Source organism: Bufo bufo, chromosome 11, assembly GCF_905171765.1.
Source record: "Bufo bufo chromosome 11, aBufBuf1.1, whole genome shotgun sequence".
Classification (NCBI taxonomy): Eukaryota; Metazoa; Chordata; class Amphibia; order Anura; family Bufonidae; genus Bufo; species Bufo bufo.
Window position 1 is genome coordinate 8,174,097 of NC_053399.1, and position 21,236 is coordinate 8,195,332.

Here is a 21,236-nt window from a genome sequence, read left to right on the forward strand (position 1 = left end):
GGCTACTATCATTTATCATTTATTGGTTCAGATGTTTTGTGGAGACCCCCAAAAGTTGAAGTCCGAGAGTGGGACAGAAATAAAGTTAAACAAAAAGTAAAAAAATGTGTTTTTAATAATTAAAAAAAAGAAAACGCCCCTTTCCCCAGATTTTATAATAAAACATAGAAAAGAAAACAAAAACACATATATTAGGCGTAACGACCGGCTCTTTAAATATATCACATAATCTACCCCATCACATAAACACCGTTAATTTTTTTTTTTATAAAACCTGTGCCAAAAAAGCATTTTTTTGTCACCCTACTTCTCAAAAAGTATAATACCAAGCAATCAAAAAGTCATACAGTATGCACCCCAAAATAGTACTAATAAAACCTGAGGACAGATGTGCAATTGAATTTAGGAGGGCACGTGGCCACCAGGTAGGTACACAAGTACCTGATGCTCCCAGAGAATGTCAGATTGCTATGTACCTGGTCAGTGGCAGTGAGGAGGGCTTGCCCCTGGGTATTAGCCCATCAGAAGTTTTCCTGTAGGGTCTATGGGCATCTGTGTAATACAGGACAGGTCCTCCTGAGCGAAAGGCGCTCTTTGTAACTGCCCCTGAACAGGACCCCTCTATTAACTCAAAATTACTTAATAGGAGTATTGAACATGGGCTTCCTAAACTGGGCAGCTGGCCGGCAGGTAATGTTACAGCCGAATCTGAAGCCAGCCGCCATGTCCCTGTTCTGAGAGGCCAGAACTGCAGCAATCTGCTGATTTCTGGGCCAGCGTCATGTAAAAGGGGGTATCTGAATCTGCTGCTAGTGTTAGGTCATCACATGAATCCGCACAGGTTTCTGTATTGTCACAATACTATTTATTTTCTAGGGTTGAGAAGTACGGTCCAGTGGTACGCTTTAATTCGTTACACAGTACATTTGTCATTGTTGTCAGTCCAGAAGGGGTTAAGGCAAGTAACCATACAGTATATCTATATAGTTAGATTCCCCTATATTCTTGTGTTCTACTGGTCTACATTCACAGACAGGTAACTCCATTGCCCTGCACATTGATCTGCTTCATATAGAGTATATCAAAGTCTGCAATTAACAAGGCAATACTATCTCTGAATGCATACATATGCACAAATATCTACTGTTGTGGATTTATGTATTTGTGGTGGGGTCGGGAATAACGGACTCTCAGACTCCGGGGGTTAAAAATCCAAACAATGTTTATTTTTTATCCAGCACAATACGGGACATCCGAGTTAGCCATCACTTCAGTGAAGCTGTAAAGTATAACCAAACATTAAAGAAACACCTGTCCATTTGGGCACTAACATTACAGAGACTTTCAGCATGTCAGGCTCAGGAGGATCAAGCTTTGGACAGCCTGAGGCCTCTGTTTGTTCTCCAGTAGCCACGCCTGGGAACTCCTCAGCCTAGGCGAGTGATGGCTAACCTCCGACACGCCAGCTGTGGTGAAACTACAACTCCCAGCACTTTACTGTACACAGTGTTACAATACATAACTATATACACAGCTAGTTCTCTCTGCACCAGTGCTCTTCAAGCATGTTTTACTGCTGCCCCCTTTATGACTAGCAGGGCCTGATCCTCATGATAGAGAATCATCAGACAGAACAGATCTGACTTGTTATTTTTCTTCTTCTTATAATTGAATTTTGTTTGTTTTTTCACAGGAATTCTTGATGTCACCAAAATACACCAAAGATAATGACTATGAACGTGTTAAAACTTTGTTTGGAGCAAGGTAACAATGGCTTAAAGGGGATGCTCACCTTTGCAACAAGTTTTATACTTATGACAGCAAACAGAGATCCAGCACCGTCTGTTCTAGATAAAATGTTCCACTTGATTGATCATCCATTAACCCCTTCAGGGCACAGCCATTTTTCACCTTCTGGACACAGGCTAATTTTGCAAATCTGACATGTGTCACTTTATGTGGTAATAACTTTAAAAACGCTTTTACTTATCCAGGCCATTCTGAGATTGTTTTCTCGTCACATATTGTACTTCATGACAATTGCAAAATTTAGTCCAAATATTTCATTTTTATTTGAAAAAAAATACCAAAGTTACCAAAAATTTTGAAAAATTTGCTAATTTCCAAATTTCAATTTCTCTACTTTTATAATAGATAGTAATACCCCCAAAAAATAGTTATTACTTTACATTCCCCATATGTTTACTTCATGTTTGGATCATTTTGAAAATGACATTTTATTTTTGTTGGGACATTAGAAGTTTAGAAGCAAATCTTTAAATTTTTTAGAACATTTCCGAAACCCAACTTTTTCAGGACCAGTTCAGTTATGAAGTCACTTTCTGGGGCTTCCATATTAGAAACCACCAATAAATCTACACCCCTTAAGCTATTCAAAACTGATTTTAGAAACATTGTTAACCCTTTAGGTGCCCCAGGAAAATTAAAGGAAAATGGGAATGAAATTTCAAAATTTCTCTTTTTTTAGCAGATTTTAAATTTGTATCTATTTTTTCTGCAACACATCAAGAGTTAACAGCCAAACAAAACTCAAAATCTATTACCCTAAATCTGGAGTTTACAGAAACTTCCCATGTGTGCTCCAAAACTGATGTATGGGCGCACAGCAGGCTTCTGAGTGGAAGGAGCATCATATGGCTTTTGGAGAGCGGATTTAGCTGGAATGGTAATTGGGAGCTATGTCGCATATAAAGACACCCTGAGGTGGACCTACAGTGGAAACCCCCAAAAAGTGACCTCATTCCGTAAACTACACCCCTCAAGCAATATTTCAAGAGGTGTATTGAGCACTTTGGCCCATCAGGTGTTTCACAGAATTAGGAAACACTTGGCTGTGAAAAGGAAAAATTAAATGTTTACACCAACATTTTTCACTTTCACAAGGGGTAACAGGACAAAATGCACCCCACATTTTGTTCCCCATTTCCCCCCGAATACAGGAACACCCCGTATGTGCTCACAAAATGATGTATGAGCGCACAGCAGGGCTCTAGAGTCAAACTGCAAAATATGGACCCCAATTTTTTTTCACAAGGGGTTAAAGGAGAAAATGCACCCCAGTATGTGTACCCCATTTTCTCCCCATTCAGGAGTAACACATATGTGCTTGTATCCTGCTGTATAGGCGCACAGCAGGGCTCTAGAGGCAAAGTACAAAATATGTTTTTTGCAGGCTTGAATAAACAGACATGGATTTGCCATGTGGCATTAAAAAATTTCCTGAGGTCCCCAGAAATTAAAACCCCCAAGAAGTGACCACATTTTGGATAGAGAACCCCCGTACCAACATTTTAAGTGGTGGAGAGGGTACTTTTCAGCAGACAGGTGTCTCACAGAAGGCAAAAACACTTGTTAAAGGATTTCAAAGCACACATTTGTGAAAATGATAAAATACTAGCAGACCCCAATTTTTCACTTTTACAAGGGGTTAAAGGAGAAAATGCACCCCATTATGTGTTCCCTAGTTTCTCCCCATTCAGGAAACACCCCATATGTGCTTGTAGCCTGCTTTATGGGCGCATAGCAGGCAAACAGCAAAATATGGATTTTGCTGAAAGGCCTGAATTTGCAGACATAGATTTTAGGTGCCATGTCGCATTTAACAGATTCCTAAGGTCCCCAGAAATTAAAACCCCCAAGAAATGACCCCATTTTGGAAATAGCACCCCGTTCGAACATTTTAAGTGGCGGAAAGGGTACTTTTCAGCAAACAGGTGTCTCACAGAAGGCAGAAACACTTGTTAAAGTATTTCAAAGCACACATTTCTGAAAATGAAAAATTACTAGCAGACCCCAATTTTTCACTTTCACAAAGGGTTAAAGGAGAAAATGCACCCCATTATATGTTAGGATACGCGGGTGTATGCCATCTGGCCCTGGCAATTTGTCTATTTTAATATTTTTAAGTCGCTGTTGTACTTCTTCCTGGGTCAGACAGGACACTTTTAATGGGGAATTTACTTTTACATTCTGCATTTCATCTGACAGTTTATTTTCCTCAGTGAATACAGTGGAGAAAAAATATTTAATAGCTTTGCTTTCTCCTTGTCGCTCTCTGCAACTCCCCCCTCATTGCTCTGTAGAGGACTGACACCTTCAGATTTATACTTTTTACCATTTATATAATTGAAGAACATTTTAGGGTTAGTTAGCTCTCTTTGGCAATTAATCTCTCGGTCTCTAGTTTGGCCGCTTTTATTAGTTTTTCACATATTCTATTTTTTTCCTTATAGTTTTTCAGTGATTCCTCACTACCCTCCTGTTTTAGTGATTTAAATGCTTTCTTTTTGTCATTTATTGCCTTCTTTACAGTTCTATTCATCTGCATTGGTTTATTCTTGTTCCTTAACACTGAGAAAAAATATAAACACTTTTGGTTAAGAATGAATCCCTTTTGGACACTAGATTATCAGAAATGGGCAATAAATTTCGCTACAGGGGTTACCACACAAAACTGATATCAAAATGTGTATCCAAAATTAAAGCTGTAGATAAGAGTAAGGATAAAAAACATCCAACTAAAGTCAGAGATCCTCTCCCAAGAATTCCATTTGTGTCAGCTTATAGTGTAGAAAGTCCACAAATTTCACCTATTTTGAGAAAACACTGGAAGATTTTAACCAGTAATTTTGAGAACATAGAGGAATTTAAGACCCCTCCTCTCTGTTTCTATCGTAGAAACTGTAATTTAAGGGCTAGACTGGTTAAATCAGATGTCGGCTCTTCTAAAGTAAGTTGTGGCACGTATTTTGGTTAAACTCGCAAGGGCTGTTATCCGTGGCACAACTGTGTGAATTGCTCTTTGATGTTGCGGGGAAACTCTTTTATGAATTCCTCCTCTGGTAAAATGCTAAAAATCCACCAGTCCTTAACATGTGACTCTACGTTTGTAGTGTACTTACTTACTTGTCCTTGTAACCTATTATATATTGGGGAGACCATTTGGGATGTAAAATACCCGGCTAAACTAACATAGATACTCCATTAGGAAGCAAAAGTTGGACTTACCTGTGTCAAAACATTTACGGAGGCTAAACACTTAAAAAGAGATCTACGGTTTTGGATTTTAGAACACGTGGTGGAGATAGGACAGCCATACTTAAAGTTTCTACAAGTGTATAGAAGCAATCCGTACCATTGAAATGAATGGGAAGGCTTGGGTGTAATTACACCTGCTCACCGCTGCAGATGCAACGGCGAGCAGGTAAACAATGAAGAGGTGGCAGCGCTGGCACGGCGCGTGCCTTCTCTTCAAACAGCTGATTGGCGGGGGTGCTGGGTGTCGGACCCCAGTCGATCTGATATTGATGACCTATCCTGAGGATAGGTCATCAATAAATATAACTTGGAAACCTCTTTAATATATTCAAGTGGACCTTGGTCGCCGGTCTGTGAAGGGATTGCACCTGCTGGTTTCTGTGTGCTGCTCTTTATTTTTTCATTTTTGTATCTATCTATCATTATGGAAGAAAGGCAGCATACAGTGAAACAAGTGGATTCTTTTATTCACCCAACCCTCAATGCCATTGAGCGTTTGGGTAAATAAATAAATCCACTTTGATCATTTTTACTTGCATTTTATTTATTTTTTTCATATTTCTTTCTACTTGTTATTTACTTTTTTACTTTGAACGCAGAGAACACATTATCTCCATGTCCCTGCTGTCTCTATATACAGAGCACTGGTAACTATGGTGACTATTTTCAGGTGTTTTCTGATTAATTAAGAGAGTTAGGCAAGTCTCCTGGCAAACTTGCTAAGGGAAGCACACTTAGGGCTCATGCACACAAACATGTGTCGACCGTTCCGTACATTGGGGACTGCAATTTGCGGTCCCCAATGCACGGACACCATCCGTGTGATGGCCGCAGACGGAAATAGACCCATTCGACTTGAACATGTTCTATTTTTTTGTGGTGCAGAGGCACGAAGTGAAACCCCATGGAAGTACTCCACAGTGCCTCCGTGGGCTTTCGTGCCTCCGTTCCACACTACTCCTTTTGAATTGCGGACCCATTCAAGTAAATGGATCCGTATCCGTGATGGGGGGAGCACGCGGTCGGTGCCCGCATATTGCAGATAAGCAACGGTTGTTTACATGAGCCCTTAGGCTGAGTTCACACTTCAGTTATTTCCATCAATTATTTTGAGCCAAAACCAATTGCAGGTCAAAAACACAGAACAGGAGGAAATCCTTCCATTATACCTTATCTCTGAGTAGCCTTCACTACTGGTTTGGGCTCAGAATAACTGATGGAAATAACTGACCAAACAACTGAAGTGTGAACTGGGCCTTACCTGCTTTCTGACACTGGCTCTCTGCTCCGGTGCTCTCCGACCTCTGTTCAGGTGCCTGGATGTCATCATCCATTTTGTCGCTGCTGGCAACCAATCGTGGGCCATGGTGGTGACTTCTCCCCTTGCGTCAAGTGAATAAATGTGACTGTTGATACAGTACTTCAGAATTTGGGGTCCCGCTTTTAATTTCGCTCAGGGCCAAATTTTGTCTAAAATCGGCCCTGCCTACAGTGAAGCATGGCGGTGGCAGCATCATGTCTAGAGGAAACCAGGTGTTACTCATCACTTGCCCAATACCATCCCTACAGTGAAGCATGGCGGTGGAAGCATCATGCTGGGGGCACAGGGAGACTACTCAGTGTGGAGGGAAAGCAAAGTACAGAGATATTCTTAATGAAAACCTGATCCAGAGCTCTGGACCTCAGACTGGGCCGAAGGTTCACCTTCCAAGAAGACAATGACACACGGCCAGGACAGCAAAAGAGTGGCTTAGGGACAACTCTGTGAATGTCCTTGATTGGCCCAGCCAGAGCCCTGAACCCAATGGAACATCTCGGGAGAGACCTGAAAATGGCTGTCCACCGACGTCCCCATCCACCCTGACAGAGCATGAGAGGATCTAAAGAGAGGAATGGCAAACAATCCCCAAATCCAGGTCTGAAGACCTTGTGGCATCATCTTCAAGAAGACTGGAGGCTGCAATCACTGCCAAAGGGGCTTCAACTAAGTTCCGAGTAAAGGGACTGAAGACTTATGTACTAAGTAAAGAGGCTGAAGACTTATGTACAGAATAAAGGATTGATTACTTATGTCAATACAAGATTAAAATTTTTCCTTTTCAATAAATTTGTAAAAATTTCTAAAATTCTGTTCTCGGTTTCACATTATGGTGGACTGAGGACAGAATGATGGGGAAACTTATGGCACAAGGAGCAAGAGAACAAAATGTAAGGAAAGTGAAAGAATCTGAGACTTTCCAAATACATTGTATATGATATGTATATGGCTGTAAATTGACTTTACCATTTATTTCTGAATTGTCATAGTATTTGGTACAAGTTTTTTTTTTTTTTGCTATTTTTATTTCTTTTACAGGTTCCTGGGGAAGGGTTTATTGACAGATCGAGACTATGACCACTGGCACAAACAGAGGAGGAGGATGGATCCAGCATTCAGCAGAACGTAGGAAGCTTTGTGTAACTAATCATTATTCTCTGTAGCATGGCTATCCTATGTGTAATACAAAACAGGAAATCACAAGATGGTGCAGGGTCCTGTATAATTGTGGAGGACCAGGATAGGGAGAAGAAAGGACAGATAAAAATATGACTGTATATATATATATGGCAGAGGGTTAAGCATTTGTACTATTGGCAAGACATTTTGAAAAGCTAAGATAACTTCTAATACCCCGCAACAAAGATTGTGTGGTGCTTGATTATTTAAAGGGCTTGTACTTTTTGGACAATTACTGTTGCAAGGGACCCTCAAAGGGCATTCTACTGCTGGGTCTGGCAGTAATCAGCTGTGATTTGTCAGGAAACCATCAGCAAGTGTTCACTGCGAGAGATGTTTTTTGTAGCCATTTTTCACTCTGGAAAATAAAGGCCCCTAATCGAGGACCTCCATCATTGATGAAAATTGGTTCTTTTTTTGGTAGTTATTTTTTATTTTCCATGACATTATTTATAGTATACATTTAAAAAAATCCTGCAATCCTGCCATTTTCACACTGAGCATCAGAATAGTCGTACCCTTCCTATTCTGTAAAGATCAGTTATCTTATTATCATCACAGTCAGGATTAATATGACAGGTGACACCTCTATACAGATAACACAGGATCCATCATTCATAGTAGGGGATGTCACAGCTCACCTCCTCTCCCTCCCTGCACAATGTACAGGTCACAGAGCGTGTCCACAACATTCTCTCGTAGAAGTCAACAAAGTCATCTCCAGTCATCCCCAAAGAATAAAATATAGGTGACACATTCCCCTTAAGTAACTCATGAGGGTCTAAAGTTTCAAAGACTTCAGAATTCAATGATGTTCCTCTATTTTGCAGCTATCTGATCGGATTAATGGGAACGTTCAATGAAACAGCAGAAGACCTGATGGACATACTGGGAGATAATGCAGATGGAAAATGTCAGGTCGGGATGCACGATTTGCTGAGTAGGGTCACACTGGACGTCATAGCCAAGGTAATAGGCAGTGCACCCTACAGGCACCACGTGCATTGACCCTTTCATTATACACTATTGTGAATTACAGTTACTTGGATGTTTGGAAATGTTTAATATGATTGATTATTATTGCATTGACCAGGTTGCTTTTGGGATGGAGCTGAACTCCCTTCACGATGATCAGACGCCATTCACCAGAGCCATCACAAATGTAATGAGAGGAATGGTTGAGACACGGAATCCTTTACTGCAGGTATATGATGAACAGATATAACCATACTCCAGCTGACGATACATTGTGCAGGCCGCACGCTTAGTTACTTGTACTTTTCATAGTATATGCCAGGAAAGCAGGCCTTTATCAGAGAAGTCAAAGAGAGTGTCAAACTCCTCAGGGAAACCGGACGAGAATGTATTTTACAAAGATGGAAGGCGATTCAGGATGGAGAAGACATTCCTATGGATATCCTCACACAGATCCTTAAAGGAGCCGGTATGTCCACTATATGAAGATGGTAAAATGTAGAGAGTATGGTTGACACTGCTGTCGGTGTGGAATTTAATTTGGTGCTGCACTAGTTAAATGTGAGTAACGGTGGTGCTCAGCATGAATACACGTGGTATTTCTGCATTCTTTATTTCTTTCTTTTTGCACTGTATGAAGATGGTTGTGCAGAAATTCGGTTCTTACTGATGATGCAGGCGACTCCATCTGTCGGGAGCCTCAGAATACAGCGATGCTGCTCCAACTTGATAGACAACTATAAAAAGAAAGGCGGGCAAGACACAAGCGTTCAGCCGACAGTTCTTATTCCAGATCCCCTTATACACATTCATTCGTGACTCTGTTCTGTGTGCACATGTGGGGGGCTGTTGAAATCTGGTAGCCCCATTCACACTAGATGGCCGGATGGTCTTGGGTTTGGCCGACATACATCCAATGTGAATTTTTTCTAGAGTCTCATCATCTCTTTCCATTTTCGTTTCCAGAGATAGAAGACGGCTGCAGTCTAGAGGATTTAATAGATAATTTTGTCACATTCTTTGCTGCAGGTTAGTAATCTATCTCTGTCAGTCTGTCTGCCTGCGTCTGTCTGTCTGTCCCTCTCTTATATCTATCTGCAAATGGTTTCAGGTCAGGAAACAACGGCCAACCAGTTATCCTTCGCTGTGATGGAATTAGCACGAAACTCGGAGATCCTGACAAGGTAAAACAACTTCATTTATTAACCCAGTCCCTTATATTTCTACCATTATATTAGTAGCCATTGTGATAATATTCCTCATTCCTCAGAGTCCAGACTGAAGTGGATGAAGTTCTTGGCTCCAAAAGAGACATTGAATATGAAGATCTTGGAAAACTACAATATCTGTCCCAGGTCCTGCTAACAATAGATTTATGGCTGCTCTACACAAAGTGCCATCTAGTTTCCTTGGGACACAATCCACAATTTCCTGGCTCGCTCATCCAACAGTGATCTCTCCAGACTCCCCTTTATACATACACCCTCAGCCTTGGGCCTTCGAGTTGCCTGACTGAGTTTTGTCCAGCATGTAACTGCTGTCTTGAGTTCTCGCTAACAAGAATGAAGACCAAACCTACTTTATATATTTCAAACAAAACTGAATTTTCTTTTTCCTACAGGTCTTAAAGGAAACCTTGAGGTTGTACCCAATAGCCCCAGGGACATCAAGAGCCCTAGGGAAAGAAATGGTCATCGAAGGGGTGAGGATTCCTCCTGGAGCAACTCTTATGGTAGGTGGTGGACTGACATGACATCATCAAGGAGTGACAAGGTTTCCCTAATTCTGCTGGGGATCTAACAGATCACAATATAGTTCTTCATGCCTTTCTGGTAGTTGTGGTGGAGGGGTCACATAGATAAAGTAGAACTATTAATCTCATTGACAAAAAAAAAAAAAAATGCTAATTGTGCAAAATTTATAAAAATGATTCCAAATATCGAAGCTCAGGAAATAGAAAGAGCAGCTGACTTTATACAAAGTATTAGGACTTCTCATAATGTCCACGATTTCTTCTACCTGCAGTTAAATTCTTACATCATGGGTCGGATGGAGAAATATTATCAAGATCCCTTGGTCTTCAATCCTGACAGATTTCACCCTGATGCTCCCAAGTAAGTGCAGCGTCTATACTGTTATATAATACATACCGTAATATAATCCACACTGTCATATAATCCTGTGACTATATCACTATTTCTTTCATACATACAGGCCTAGCTATGCCTACTTTCCATTTTCTCTTGGACCACGATCATGTATTGGGCAAGTATTTGCTCAGGTAAGTGCAACATAAGGAATAATCAAAGGGGTTTTGCTTAGGTTGTTTACAAAAAGGAAGATCAGACATAATATAGTCAGAAGTGTAGCTAGGCTTTCCTGCACCCGGGACAGAAATTCAGCATTGCCCGTCGGTGCACCCCCCTAGCCTCCGCGCCCGAGGCACATGCCCCTGCGGCCCCCTCTCGCTACGCCCCTGATATACTACATGATAATCTCTTTTTTTCTTTTTTAAACTCTGTTTTTAATATTCTGCAAATACAGCAGTAATACATGAACTGCATATAAGACAAGAAGATTAGTACAGCAGGAATAGCAAGGCTACCGCAAGCAGTCAATGGATGGAAAAGAAATCCAATTCAGGGTAGAAACCTAATAATAAGCGTACAGCAATGTCTGAGAGTTTAACAACTACTAAAATAAGATGAGGACATCAGACCATATTTGAAAAAGGAAAAGCCTGTTGTGATATGAGTTATGTGTATATATGTATATATATATATATATATATATATATATATATATCTATGTTGGTAAGGCTGATTAGTCAGCCTGCATTTGTGGGAGGGGCGGAGGCTCTTCATATACGAGCCACACCCTCACTCCCAGGCGTGTGTTCTCAGGTGCACAGCTGCTGCTGGGTGTCATTAGCAGACTAGCTTCTCTGGTGGTCGGAGTCTTTCTTTGCAGCATGGAGCTTGTTATTTTGCTCTCTGCTACCATGGTATGCACGCGCCATACTATGTAAGTAGGTTGGGCCGAGGCCGTCTCTCCTGGCCGGTCGGAACCGTCTTTGCCTCAGAATCTGCTACCTCAGGTTTGCTCGTTGGGCCTAAATACTTCTATTTCTTTTCAACTTTGTTTGTTGGTAATAGGAGTTAGTTCCTTTAAATCAGGGATGCTCAACCTGCGGCCCTCCAACTGTTGTAAAACTACAACTCCCATCATGCCCTTCTGTAGGATGACAGCTGTAGGCTGTCAGGGAATGATGGGAGTTGTAGTTTTACAACAGCTGGAGGGCCGCAGGTTGAGCATCCCTGCTTTAAATCTTACAAGTTTCACTTTGCTTCGTTCGTCTCGTATGTAAAGTTACTTCAGCTGGTTTGCTGTAAAAAGAGTTACCCGGGCTGCACGTGACGTCACGTTTGGAGATCGGACGCAGCTGTTATTGTTTAGGCCTCTTGCTGTAGCTGTTTCTTGCCATGTGTCTCCCCCCCCCTCCCCCGCTACCACCATCTTTAGACTTCATGTATTTCACTGCTCCATGTACTTAAAAACCCTGCCGCACTTTCATGCTCTGCTGTTATCCTGAGCGGCATTTACACTTTCGGCTTTTATTTCATGTCTTATGCTGCATCCGCACGTCCTTACTGTCCAGCACTTTCCTACTCTTGGTTCGTATTCACTCAGATTGGTCTCCCATTCAAGCTGCGTTCACCTGTTGTCTGTTACATCTCATTCCGTCCCCAGCCGACAGCCGGATCCGTATTACACGCCTGTTATTACATGTTGTATACTCGGCTTACAGCCATAGCTGCTACTGTTACTCCGTTTTCATGCTCTGGACGCACCACCCTGGTGTTCCCACCTTGCTCCACTCACAACCAGAGCTGCGTTTATACCAAATTTCATGCTCTGCTTATACCCAAAGTTGTGTTCACACTTCTACTGCTACACCAGGTCGTATACCCCACCAAAGCCGCTTTCCATGTCTGCTGTCACATCAAGTTAATTTTCTGTTCACATCCAAAGCTGCGTCCGCATGTCTGCTTTCACATCTTGTCCTATACTCCTTTCACTACTAGAGCTGCGTCCACGTGTCTGCTTTCGCATCACGTCAATACTCTGCTCACTTTCAGGTTGCATTTATACGTCTGCTTTATACCATGCTTTTCATGCGCTACCCATACTCAGAGCTGCGCCCATACCATGTTTTTTAGGTACCACTCACATCCAAAGTTGCATTTACCCATTTGTTGTTACATCATATGTTGTACTCTGCTCACACTCAAAGCTGCATTCTCCTGTTCATTGCTACGTCATTGTTTTGCTCAAATCCCACTGGGGCAGTCTGCACCCACCGCTCTGGTACCGCTCTCCCGACAAACATAACTGCGTTCTTTTCAGGCTTACGTTCCCTTCCTCAGTGGTCTGTTACATTCCATAGGCCTACTTTCTGTTTTAATCCTGGTTCATATTCACTCAGACTGGTCTCCTTTTACTTCTGGTTCGTATTCACTCAGCTTGGTCTCCTGTCCCAGTTCACCAAACAGCTCCTCAGCAGAGGTCAGTGGGCCAGTAAGTTTCCTGCTATGTTTTCACAAGCTGTTTATTTGTTTGTCATGATAAGAGACTTCTCTTAGCGAACTTGCAATGCCTCAGGCTCTTGTTTTTTCTCCCATCTCTGTTTCAATTTCATGTTTACCTTTATGGTTCGCGGTGGTTAGTGTTTTATGTATGCACGTGCTTCGGATTACTAATGTCTATATTTTTAACGCCTGTTGGCAGTCATCTTCCTTTGGCCACCTTCTAGCCAATCCAATCATTCAAGTCGCTTCATATGCCATCAGGTCCGGCTTACGTTTTAATTACTTATCGTCACTGCAACGTCATCCCTCTGTCTTCGGGGGCCCTATGACTGATCCGGCCTCATGGCTCCGGGGGCCCCATGACCGTTTTTTCATGTTTTGTTTGTTAGGGGTATGACATGGTTGTAGGCTGATTAGTGTTCCAGGTTTGCTGTTGGAGGGGGTCATGGTTATGCGAGTCCCCAGGCATTCTGGTGCTGCATAAGTGGTTTATTAAAAAAAAAAAAAAAAAAAATTCAAAAGAGGCTCGCACGAGTGGCTCTTCGCTTATAGGACCTCACGACTGGCATCGTCATTCGTAGTTCGCATGGTCATCTGATACTTGTTCCGCCATAAGAGGCTCTCACGCATGGCTCCCGCCATAGGGGGACTCACTCTCACGCATGGCTCCCGCCATAGGGGGACTCACTCTCACGCATGGCTCCCGCCATAGGGGGACTCACTCTCACGCATGGCTCCCGCCATAGGGGGACTCACTCTCACGCATGGCTCCCGCCATAGGGGGACTCACTCTCACGCATGGCTCCCGCCATAGGGGGACTCACTCTCACGCATGGCTCCCGCCATAGGGGGACTCACTCTCACGCATGGCTCCCGCCATAGGGGGACTCACTCTCACGCATGGCTCCCGCCATAGGGGGACTCACTCTCACGCATGGCTCCCGCCATAGGGGGACTCACTCTCACGCATGGCTCCCGCCATAGGGGGACTCACTCTCACGCATGGCTCCCGCCATAGGGGGACTCACTCTCACGCATGGCTCCCGCCATAGGGGGACTCACTCTCACGCATGGCTCCCGCCATAGGGGGACTCACTCTCACGCATGGCTCCCGCCATAGGGGGACTCACTCTCACGCATGGCTCCCGCCATAGGGGGACTCTCACGCATGGCTCCCGCCATAGGGGGACTCTCACGCATGGCTCTTGGCTTAGAGGATTTCACAATTGTCATCGACATTGGTAGGTCATACGGCCATCTGATACTATTTTCCATGGCACACCTTTCAGAAGTTTTCTTTTGTTCATTTATATTTTACTGATTGGTACTTGCGGTTCATTTCAGCCTCATTTCATTAAGAAGCTTTACCCCATGTCTGTCTTTCTAGGTTATCGAGTCCCGGTTGATTACTAAACCCGTTGGGTTAAGCCCCAATCTTTTCCCCAGCCGTCCTTAATTCTAAGGTTCGCATCCTGGCCCCATGGGCCCCTGGTGGTTGCTTCGGCCCCATGGCTTCAGGGGTCCGACCAACGGTTGTCAGTCCACCTGTGCAGCTATGCTTTTGAATGACATATCTTTACCTGCTTGCCAGCTTATGTTATTCAGGTTTAATTTTAGTTAATGTCCGTTATTATCTCCATTTTCTGTCACGTTTCCCTTCGTCTTTTCAGGTCATGCAGTTGAACTCATATTGGGGTCACCTTCCACGTCGGTCAGGTCTCGTTCCTAACTATATTTCGCCTTGCATGTTATTCATCGGGGGCCCGATGACAGCTTCGGCCCCATGGCTTCGGGGGCCCGATGACAGCTTCGGCCCCATGGCTTCGGGGGCCCGATGACAGCTTCGGCCCCATGGCTTCGGGGGCCCGATGACAGCTTCGGCCCCATGGCTTCGGGGGCCCGATGACAGCTTCGGCCCCATGGCTTCGGGGGCCCGATGACAGCTTCGGCCCCATGGCTTCGGGGGCCCGATGACAGCTTCGGCCCCATGGCTTCGGGGGCCCGATGACAGCTTCGGCCCCATGGCTTCGGGGGCCCGATGACAGCTTCGGCCCCATGGCTTCGGGGGCCCGATGACAGCTTCGGCCCCATGGCTTCGGGGGCCCGATGACAGCTTCGGCCCCATGGCTTCGGGGGCCCGATGACAGCTTCGGCCCCATGGCTTCGGGGGCCCGATGACAGCTTCGGCCCCATGGCTTCGGGGGCCCGATGACTGTTTTCAGTCCTGCTGGGCTGATTGCCTGGTTGGTTGTCCATATGTGCATCTGGGCTGATTTGGCCCCTATGTATCGCATACATACCTGCTTCCCTAATTTCCTAATAATCCATGTTGATTGCTAACTTTATGTTTTGACCGCAAACTGGTCCGGTTCGCCCTACAGCATAATTGTCATGTCTTACGCAGATATTTCGTCTTTCTTTAATTGTTCATGCTTTCGTTCAGGTCCTGCCAGAGGAAGAACAAGTAGGGCAATTCCCTCTAACATTTCAGTCTCTGATCGTAGTCGATCATATCTTGTCAACCAGGTCCCCGCGCAAAGTCTTTGCCTTTTTACCACGACCAGGAATTCATTTTCAGATAGTAGGTCGGTCTTCACGTCTCAAGCGTAAAAACAATTATCAGGGGCACACAGTAGAACAACGCGCGGACCACGGCTAGCAGTTAGCTGCTGTCTGGGGAACTATTCAAGGATTCTCTTCCTATCTACATGGTTCTTTTGGCCCTCATTCCTGCATAGTCTAGGCAGTTAGGTTTCGGTCCCATGATCTCCTGGGGCTAGGACATTGCCAGTACTCGCACTAGAACTAAACTTTACAAGTTTCAGTTGGTTTTTATGATCCATTTCACAACGTATTCCCGGTCCTCCATTCCGCTTTGGGACAGTATCCGCAATATTGAGCATCATGTCTCTGGCCTTGTCATCCACAAGATGGGTTGTAGGTCTCCTACTGGTCTTGCCTCATATACTCCGAATTTTCACTCTAGATCCCTGACGCCTTGCAGTTGGCTTGGGGATTAGTTTGCACATGCCATTCAAATTCCTTGTCTACCCTACTTGGCTTGGTTTTTGCCCACTTATAGGCCTACCCACGATCATGGCTTAGGGCACACAACAAGCCATTTAGTCAGGTCAGCTAAGACACGCCTAGCTGGGTTAGGTTGTTCCCGTTGTTTCTCTCCCTAGGGTTCTTCGGATACCTCTTGGCCGTAGCCATGACCACAAGTTGGTAAGGCTGATTAGTCAGCCTGCATTTGTGGGAGGGGCGGAGGCTCTTCATATACGAGCCACACCTTCACTCCCAGGCGTGTGTTTTCAGGTGCCCCACCCTCCCTCCCTTATCTTCTCATTTCCACAGGGTATGCCCACTTATAGGCCTACCCACGATCATGGCTTAGGGCACACAACAAGCCATTTAGTCAGGTCAGCTAAGACACGGCTAGCTGGGTTAGGTTCTTCCCGTTGTTTCTCTCCCTAGGGTTCTTCGGATACCTCTTGGCCGTAGCCATGACCACAAATATATATATATATATATAGCAGCAATTGGGACTTTTATTTTGTCCCCGCTTACTACTGCATTGTATGCAACTGTCGACAGGACTTTTTTTTCCATTCTGCATAACGGGAACCAGACGTATCCGTTATGATTCCCATAGACTTGTATTATGACTGATCAAAATGGAATGCCTCTTAAAGGCTTCCGTTTTGACTTCCGTCTTATGGATGCCGTTATTTTTCGTTATAACGGAAAACAAAAACGGAATCCAAAACGCTGATGTGAACCCACCCTTATTTGGTCAGTGATGGTGAGCCAAAACCAGGGGTGCGTCAAAAACACAGAACAGGCGCAGATCTTTCCATTATACCTTATGTCTGTGGAGGCTTCACTACTGGTTTTGGCTCACAATAACTGATGGAAATAACTGACCGAATAACTGAAGTGTGAACTCAGCCTAAGGGAGAAAAACTCTGTGAAATTAACCTTATGCGCACATTGGAAGGGGAACGAAGAATACGTTTGTATACTCCCTAGCAGTGATCTCTACAAGGGAAATCCGTTAAGTGAAATTGAAGACTGATGGGCGAATGATCGGAGAAGAAACGCGTGCTGATGTCAAAGTCAGATCAGTATTGAAGATAAGGACTGGGGATGAAAAGGACCAATTAGGGGCCACAAAAATGACTGTAATCTCTTGTGGAGGGGAAAAAGCATCCTCCAGTTGTGGAGTGCAAAGAGTGTTTATGTGAGAGGGTGGAACACTGGGAGGAGGAATCTAATTGAGGGTATAAAGCAGGAGTGAGGAACCTCCTGGTGTAGGAACTTGTGGCTGAGATGTGCCATTTTGAGATGATTTAAACATGGTAGTAGGGTCTGTGGAGGAAAGTTTGCGGACAAATTTATTTAGTTCTACTTTGGACGGTTGAGGCTTTGATGAATGGCTAGAGTCTCTGGCAGCGCTATTCTCATATTTCACCATTTTGGACTCATGCAGACAAGTAGGCCAGTTGGAGATTACAAAGTAGGAAGATGGTGTTCACATTTCAAGGATAGTGCAGGGAGACCAGTACAGTAATCCAACAATTACACTAGATGGAGCTCCATGACCTGAAAAAAAATGGGCGTAAACTCCCTTCGTTTTATAGCCAGATCGACAAACTACCTCCAGGTAGAGAAGGGTTGCCAGGTAGCACTGCGGTGATCTCCGGCCAGCCATCCAGCCTGTAGGAAACAAAAATGGCACCAACAACTACCTTGGAGGCTACGAGGACACACAACCAGGATATAGGTAAGTATGTCCAGCTAATCCTCAGGTCTTGAGAGGTGAACACCAGCACCATGGAGAGTAGTCCATAGGCAGAGTAGCGGTGCACACACAGCTCAACCCTCGGGAAGGGCCAGTAATCCAGGTCCATATAAACTATAGCTTTAATACACTGGGTCTCTTCATGCCATATTTAAAACCCCTCTTTCTGCCATGAATTAAAGAGAATATCTCACAATTGGAGAATTTTTGTTGCAGAAAATAAATGACAAAAGTCACTCGTTTCTCACACTGAATTATGTTAATATAACACGTAACAGTGGCACAACCAAAGAATGAAAGAATGTTCTGGGCACACAAACCCCATATACACTACAGGTGGAACTTGAAAAATTAGAATATTGTGCAAAAGTCCATTTATTTCAGTAATGCAAATTAAAAGGAATTGCATTAATGCAGCTTAAAATTAGAATTTTGTGAAAAGGTTTAATATTCTAGGCTCAAAGTGTCAGACTCTAATCAGCTAATTAATCCATACCCCCTGAGCTAAGGGGACCTCATAATTGGGACTTTGGGGTTTCATAAACTGTAAGCCATAATCATCCAAATTATAACAAATAACGGCTTGAAATATCTCACTTTGCATAAAATGAGTCTATCTCATATGTTAGTTTCACCTTTTAAGTTGCATTACTGAAATAAATGAACTTTGCACAATATTCAAATTTTTCGAGTTTCACCTGTAGATATGAAATCTCCTATACCAGGATCGGCAACCTCCAGCACTGCACCTGTTGTGAAATTCCAAGCACGCTCCATGCACTTCTGACAACAGCCGAGCAAGTGTGCCTGCTGGGTAGTTTCTTCAGCAGGAGTACCGATGGCTGACCTATACAGGGCTCTTTTCAGATTTTGCTTTGGAATTTTCCAATGACAGCTAGTGGCAAGCAAGAACATGAGGGCTAAGAACTCTTCTAACCCATTTATTTATTTTTATAAAAAATAATCCTTTCTGGGTGATCTGTATCAGGAAGAGGGAATGATATCATGGAGCTCAACACAACTAATATTTGGGGATTTATATCATTATGTTAGGACAAGATCCTAAGTACCAGAAATGGAGAAGACTCCACATCTAGACTCTCAGAGAACGGAGGTCACCAAAGCATTATCATTGGGAAGAAATGCATTTTATAATCTAGTGATGTACAAATGTGACAACCTGCCCCATGTCATGTCTGTGTTCTCTCTGTACAGATGGAGGCCAAGGTCATCATGGCCAAGCTCCTGCAGAGATTTGAGTTTGAGCTGGTGGAAGGACAGAACTTCAGGATCTTGGACTCCGGGACCCTGCGTCCTATGGATGGTGTGATCTGCAGACTGAGACCCCGAGCAGAGCACAAATCCAGAAAATAATAATAAAGTAATCAATAATGAAGACATCAGAAGTCAAATAGGGAGCAAAGAATCGCCGCCTGGAAAAAAAAATAGTTTTTAACTTTTGAGCCTATAAAAGTGTATTACGACTTTATATAAGGAAAGTTGTTAATATTGTACAGATTAAGGTCTAAAGAAATACTGAATGTAGGTTTGGTAATGTATGTAACGTGTATGACTTATAAACACAAAAAGATTTATTTATAACCTGTTAACAACTCCAAATCATAAATGTAGCCCTGAGGTTTACACGTGTGTCCATCCACATATGTCTTTAGCAGTAAAGCTGAGTGCGGAATGGTTGGATTGAGAATTTGCCGCATCCTCATGCAATAGAAAAATTATGCATGAAGATCAGAGCATGTTCAGTCCTGTGCAGAAAAGCTGCAGATCTTCCCATGGACTTCATATTTTGCAAAGCAGTGGAGTGAGATCAGCTGTGAATCCACGACTAAATCAGTGACAGCATCTGCGTGTAGCACAAGCAGATTTCATGGATTCTTTGCGGAATTGACATGGATTTGCAGCCAATTCTACAATAAAAATGATCTGCCACATATGAACTTAGCATTAAGAGCCCTGGGGCTGTACTTACCTTGGAAGAGTGCCCGATTGTCACCTCTTCTGGCATCGGCCCCTTCATATCACATCGACAACCCATCAGAATGAAATGAACTGATTTGCTCGCACTGTGTTAGTTGAAATAGAAAAGGCCAGTCTTGATTTGAATAAAAGCAGTTCGGGCTAATTAGCAGAGGTAGTTTCTCTCTTCAACTCATATAAAAGAATGTGAAGTAAATCCTGGGTAGAGTATTCCTAAATTATACTTTACCCCAACAGTAGAGTACCACCAGCACGACAGATCCTACAGATATATTGTGCTCCCACCTTCCCTCCATCTACCCTTTCTTTATAAGTGTGCTCCAGCACCCATGACTCTTCTCCTTGACCCGTTTACGCTGCTCTCTTTTTTCAGTAGTAACATTTAAGCCTTCTGTGCCATCCCGTCTATGCCCACCTGTCTTGAAATCCCCTGTGCCTCCTCACTACTCCCTGCTCCTTTTTTGCGCTCTCCCATGTCTGCTTTGCCCCTTCTCTGCTCCACTACTGCCCCTCACCTACATCACTTGTAGTTAAGATAATTTACGTCCAGTTTTCCTGTCCTATACATTTTCAAATTAAATCCTGGAATGCAGACATTTTTTGGGGAGCCACATTGTCACGATCAGTGTGTGTGTGGGGGGGGGGGGGGAACTCCACACTGAACACAGGAGGGAAGAGGAACAGTAACTGGGCCTGGAAACTAGGGAAGAAACAGGTCACCTCCTAGACAACTCTAATCCAGGCCGTGACTACCTATCAATATGAATAGACCTTGAAGGTAGGAATATTCATAAGCAGGATACCTAGGCCTTTATATCCCTATAAGGCCCTGGAAAAGGTTAGGACCAGAGACAACCCATTTCTCCCCAGATGGACGAATGGAAGTCTCTGTCTCAGGCCCAAATACAAACAACAGGGAATAAAACAAACACAAACAAACGCGACACTTAACTTCTGTAGAGATGGAAGAACAGGAAAACCAGATACCACATCACACCAGCTCAGCCAAACCCAAATGAAGATATCTACCGCATAGTCAGAAGGGTGGGGTCAGACTATAAATGGAGGAAGTGATGACCACTGAGCAACAGCTGAGAGAATGGAAGTGGTCATTAACCCTATCAACACCCTATCAACACTGAATCAAGAGAAATCAAGGAGGCTGTTAGATTCCTCCACGCTCAGTCAGTCTCTCTGATCTCCTGACATCAGTCACCTGAGGGACCGTGACACACATATTGTGAAGCTTCCCCTGTGATTTCCTCACTGATGGTCAGAGTGGTAAAAATACCAGCTGCAACTACAAATGTTAAAA

At 43.6% G+C, this 21,236-nt stretch overlaps 1 protein-coding gene across 1 annotated transcript; it reads left to right on the forward strand.

The window, feature by feature from the left end:
• The first annotated feature begins 657 nt into the window (after nucleotides 1–657).
• LOC120982331 (cholesterol 24-hydroxylase-like) lies at nucleotides 658–19,328 on the forward strand. The gene is made up of 14 exons (XM_040412392.1): nucleotides 658–690; nucleotides 842–958; nucleotides 1,694–1,764; nucleotides 7,415–7,501; nucleotides 8,386–8,524; nucleotides 8,649–8,759; nucleotides 8,843–8,999; nucleotides 9,497–9,559; nucleotides 9,642–9,714; nucleotides 9,801–9,885; nucleotides 10,152–10,262; nucleotides 10,556–10,644; nucleotides 10,745–10,811; nucleotides 19,139–19,328. Exons 1-14 carry the CDS (start codon nucleotides 658–660, stop codon nucleotides 19,295–19,297), a joined length of 1,362 nt encoding a protein of 453 aa, XP_040268326.1. The 3' UTR covers nucleotides 19,298–19,328.
• Nucleotides 19,329–21,236: the final 1,908 nt, after the last annotated feature.

What these genes read in the sequence shown, in the direction of transcription:
- LOC120982331 (XM_040412392.1), top strand. Translation starts at nt 658, where the DNA reads ATGGGCTTCCTAAACTGGGCAGCTGGCCGGCAG. An exon ending in AAAACTTTGTTTGGAGCAAG is followed by an intron (nt 1,765 to 7,414) that starts GTAACAATGGCT and finishes TTTCTTTTACAG; the next exon opens with GTTCCTGGGGAAGGGTTTAT. An exon ending in AACTACAATATCTGTCCCAG is followed by an intron (nt 9,886 to 10,151) that starts GTCCTGCTAACA and finishes TTTTTCCTACAG; the next exon opens with GTCTTAAAGGAAACCTTGAG.